A 4,966-nucleotide genomic window follows, 5' to 3' on the forward strand; every position below is an offset into this window, starting at 1 on the left:
AGATTTACTCCCCTATTAAGGCTTCTTCCAAGGATAATGCTAACCCCTTGATTGTGTAGGATGTTACTATGATGCAGGCAGATGGCTATCCTTGTGACAAGTAGGAGATCAACATGATGATCAAGAAGATGATTGGCAATGATGGGTGAGAAAGAATTCATGCGCTAGAAGAAAGAATGTGACTTTTGACAAAGTTTACTGTCAAAGTGGCACATGAAACTGATACCATGCTTCACCTACTTAAAGATCAAGAGGGAGACCTACCAAAGGAGGACAACAAAATTCTGTTTGACTTCATTGCGGAAGATTGGGCTAATATCCTCCTGAGGAAGGAGGCTAAGAAGCCTTAAGAGCTCTCTCCTTTTGGTTTTTTATGTTGTTTTTTTACTGGTTGTTGAACTTGGTTGGGTTTAAGGCTTTTATGCCTTTGTTTTTATATTTTCATAGTTTTTTCACTTATAATATAGGCAATATGTATGTCATGCCTATTGATACTCTTTTAGTTAAGTTTTTGGATTTTGTTTTTGTATTTTAAAGTGGTAGGGGTTAGTTTTGGTTGTTGGTAATCGACTGGTAGTTCACCAGTTTGACTGTTTAAGGGCCAACCCCCTAGTTTTGGCTACTGTTAATTCAAAAACAATGATCGATTCAATGAAATGAAGCTGACCAGCTTCAAAATAAATGAAATTAAAAATATTTCTGATGCACATATTGTCTTCTTTACGAGTGTGTAGATCCCAAAACATATGGCGGTTTTACGATTCAGCAACGTCACATATAGGGTAGTTAAAATACTAAATTACTATTAAAAAATCCCATCAAGCAGCAATACACATTTTTAATTATTAGTTCCTCCATGGGTAGGATACTATTGCATCCATTAGATGCAATTATAATTGTTGCATAACCAATCAAAGTAAAGAATTTTTAAAATATATGTCGATAAACTATAGTTTTAAATTTTTTATCTATTTAAATGATTTATAAAAAAAAATTGTCTCTTTTCTGATTGACTTAGAGCAATAATAGTAAGGAGTAAAATTAATTTTCTTCATAAAAAATTAAAATATTTTCTACACTATACTTTTAATGCATTAATTGTAGCTTATGCATTAATTATAGCTTATATCATCTTTTCTAGAACAATAGACATTTAATTCATTTTTAGAACTATTTTAAATATAAAAATCAAATATAAATTATATCAATGACATGACATATTGACTATTTTCTTTATATAAGAGATAAAACTTAAATCTTAATATTTTTCAATATAGCTTTACTTTATTTTTAGTATTTTATATTATTATGTTCAATTTTCTATTTTACATTTTCAATTATTGATTATGAACTTACATATTTATATAAATATTTAATGATAATAATTTAATATAAATATATTAGATTTTATTTTATTTATAATTATTTATTTATTAAAGTTTATTTAAGAATATTATAAAAACTTTAAGAACTAAGTTTTTACATTTAAAAAATCAAAGAAATTATAATAAAAATTTAGCAATTTTTACATTTGAAATTATATTTGTAAATTTTGAAAATATAAAGACCAACAATTCAAATATTTTGTTATGAGTATAGAATGATTATATAAAGAATTCTTTCAAATGTCTTTTCTCTTTTATATTTATTAATTTGTAATATCTCTACTTAAATATTGAATTTTATATAAATTTTTAACCTTCTTTCTTCCTCTCTCCCTCTATCTTCATAACTTGTAAATAAATGATCTCTTTATTTTTAATAATTAACAATAAATGATTTGATAATATAATTATTAACTTCTTAAATTATTTTCTTTGTATAGTTGATCTTGTAAGGGTGCACAAAATAGAAGGATTACATTTTTATATTTTAGCATTCTATGTACTCATTATCAATGAATAATCTAATTAATCTCACATTGTATTCATACGCAACTAATTTTGTAGATAAGAATGTTGAAGATGACTTTTAATTCACCTACAACTGTTTATAAACTATGTGAATTGTCTATTTTTCTCTATTTTTGAATTATTTTCTTTGAACATATTTATCTTTTATATTTCTTGTATTATAAGGTGATATTGGTGCTAATATACCATAGCACCATCTTATCTGGAGTGAGATTTTCTATCTAATGCAAGCAAGCTAGTTTTACATTGTTCAAACCATAGCAAGTTACTCACATCAAGATTCAACATAGACTGTGTCATGTAATTATCAATGCTATTGACAAAATATTTGAATTGAGATTCTAATTGTAGCAAGACTGTGTATCCAATGCAAGTAAGTTAGTTTTACATTGTTCAGATAATATCAAGTCTCTCACATCAAGATTCAACATAGATTGTATCATACAATTATCAATGTCATTGACGAAATATTTGAATTAAGATTCTGATTGCATACATTATAGACATGTAGTGTTGTAATAAATATTGAATTTTGGATAGCCAATAGTTTTTTACCACCTAAAATTCTTTTGAAAGTTACCATTTAATATCTTGAATGGGAACATTGCTAGAAAAATGAGTGAATTTATTTAGTTGTGGTGTAATTATCTATAATAATTGTAAAATTATAAACTTATTTACCACCAAACATCAGTCTACTTATTTACCACCAAACATCAATTTCAAACTCATTCAACTTATTCTTGGCCCTTTACTTATCCCCCACTATCTTCAATTCTAATTCTATTTTATTTAAACTAAAAATTCAAATAACAAAAACTATGACACTTGCCTCTCTTGTTTCACAGCGAAAACAATTTCTAAATTAATAGCATGCCAACTTCCATTATTAGCCCTCTGCTACTCATCTGGCTGGTCTTTGTCAGTTTTGACAAACTGCAGAAGACAGACAAATATGCTGTCAAAATGTATCATACACCAACTTTGTTACAGCCCGGAGGAGCAAGCTTAGCAAAAAGTGATCTTGTAAAGTTAAATCTAAGTAGAAAAGATACAAGAGTGACCACTGATTCCCATATTTTAAATCATTCTGAATCTTCTTCAGGATATATTTTAGTGGTCGATTTCTGTTATGAAGTTTAATGCTATTCCCAATTGCTATAATGATGTATTAAATCTTTAGCTCTCCATAACAGTATGACAGTGATGCATTAGCTTAAGATTTCTACAACAATGTGACAAATTCTCACAAAAATTCTACAATCATCGTCCAGTCATGTAAAATGGAACAGGCTTCCCTTCATCTAAACCATACAATTACAAGCGGTTCGGCTATAAATTGTAGAGTTACAGTGAGTAGCGCAGGTTCAACCCACGGCCTACTCGTAACCAAACAAAACAAATGCTAACCTTGCACTTAGAAGCCTTAAATTTGAATATCTGTAAATCGAGGACTAAGAAAAAGTTTCAATTCGTGCATTATTTATATCTGCTCGTGAATCGGAGACTAGTCTCCGATGAAATTTTGGGCTAATTGAATTTGGGACTAATTCGAAAGATCTGTGCTCTCCAGTACTTTTTTCTTGGATGCCTTGGAGATCGCCTCAATTGAGCCTATGCCCTGCATCAACTGCAAATGGAATTTGCTCACGAGGTAAAATAAAATAAAATAAAATATGTTGTGCGTTCTATTATACGATTATAGTATTACCGTGCGAGCATCATGAGTATCGATCCCGGGAATGCCTGTTAACACTTCAATGCAAACCTCCACACTTTCAACTAATGTCTTCCGCTTCAAAAGAACGAGCGACTTAAGGATTTGTAAATAATTTAATACAAATACAAATATGCAAAGTTACTCACCTCAGTTTGGATCTTTGCAACCGCATCGTGCCGTTTGATTTCTAAAACAGAGCACAAATAATAGTTGACGAGATAATCATGAAAATGCACGAGGCAAGAGAAAGACGGGAGTTAAAGAAGTGAATTACCTCCATGAATAAGTGCCAATTTCAGCATCTTCTCAAATCCCATGCAAGGATCGCGCACTGCTACGAATGCTTCTGTAGAGCCATATCTGACCTGATCTTCCAAAAATTAAACAAAACCTTATATATCGGCTTGTACAGCTTGAGTTGGCCTAGTGGTGGAGAAGTGGTACTCTTGAAAGAGAGCTCACAAGTTCAAATCCCACTAGGAGGTAGGGTATGTACGCCTCGTTTGTAGTGCCAAGCACCTTTTGAAAAAGAGTACGAGGTAGTCCCATATCACTGTTATCATATGTAAATCCAAAAACTATGGCATAGTGTCGTGGACTATAAAACCACCTTTCCTTACAGAAGGCAAAGCAAATTGGCAGCATTCTCTATTTCCTTACCCGAAATAAGAATGTATGAAGGCCTGGTTGTCCTCCTCTGTACGAATACTCGCAATCACGTACAAATTCCCAAATTGACTTCTCATCTTCTCAATTCTGTCAAGAAAAGGGATTAATGAAAAGAATCCTTACAAATAATCAACGAAGATGTACAGAGGAGCTTTAAACCTATTAAAATCTTCCGTGAGATGTCCGGATTTCCAGCTTGTGATGAAGATGAAAGCGACTGAAACCCCCGCCGTATTGAAAATGAAGTCCTGAAAAAATTGAAGCATGGCGTAAATAGCATGCAAATGGTTTGGAAAAGTAAAGAAGCTAGTGCTAGGGCAATTACAGGCGAAATCTTGTTGAAATCTCTCCATTTCGAATTTATGATACAAACTCCAGCCTTCTTTCCTGCTCCCGCCATTTCTTCTCTCTCTGAACTAGTCTTCTTTTGCAATAAGATTTGCCCTTCACATTTATTAATCCTTTTTATAGGAGAAATCCCCAGCCCTTTCGTTAGGGATGGAACTTAGTTACGTTAATGGGTGAAAGGGTATGGATGTGGTTATGAACTCTAAATAGGGAGTATTACTTAAGTTGAAGTTTCTTTTGGTTAATTTAATTAATTATTAGCACTTGTATCTAACAGGTCCAAGGATTAGCCGATTGTAAAATATTCTACTCATCT

At 31.5% G+C, this 4,966-nt stretch overlaps 1 protein-coding gene across 1 annotated transcript; it reads right to left on the bottom strand.

Moving 5' to 3' along the window:
• Nucleotides 1–3,459: 3,459 nt before the first annotated feature.
• On the bottom strand, nucleotides 3,460–4,702 carry LOC149570147 (protein PARTING DANCERS-like). The gene is made up of 7 exons (XM_089817872.1): nucleotides 4,628–4,702; nucleotides 4,462–4,550; nucleotides 4,294–4,389; nucleotides 3,908–3,993; nucleotides 3,780–3,820; nucleotides 3,625–3,708; nucleotides 3,460–3,543 (listed from the first exon to the last, which is right to left on the bottom strand). The coding sequence occupies exons 1-7, from the start codon at nucleotides 4,700–4,702 to the stop codon at nucleotides 3,460–3,462; spliced, it is 555 nt and encodes a 184-aa protein (XP_089673998.1).
• Between the last annotated feature and the right edge of the window lie 264 nt (nucleotides 4,703–4,966).

This window comes from Cupressus sempervirens, chromosome 3 (assembly GCF_028749045.1).
Source record: "Cupressus sempervirens isolate cs-2001-9-10 chromosome 3, ASM2874904v1, whole genome shotgun sequence".
NCBI classification, from domain to species: Eukaryota; Viridiplantae; Streptophyta; class Pinopsida; order Cupressales; family Cupressaceae; genus Cupressus; species Cupressus sempervirens.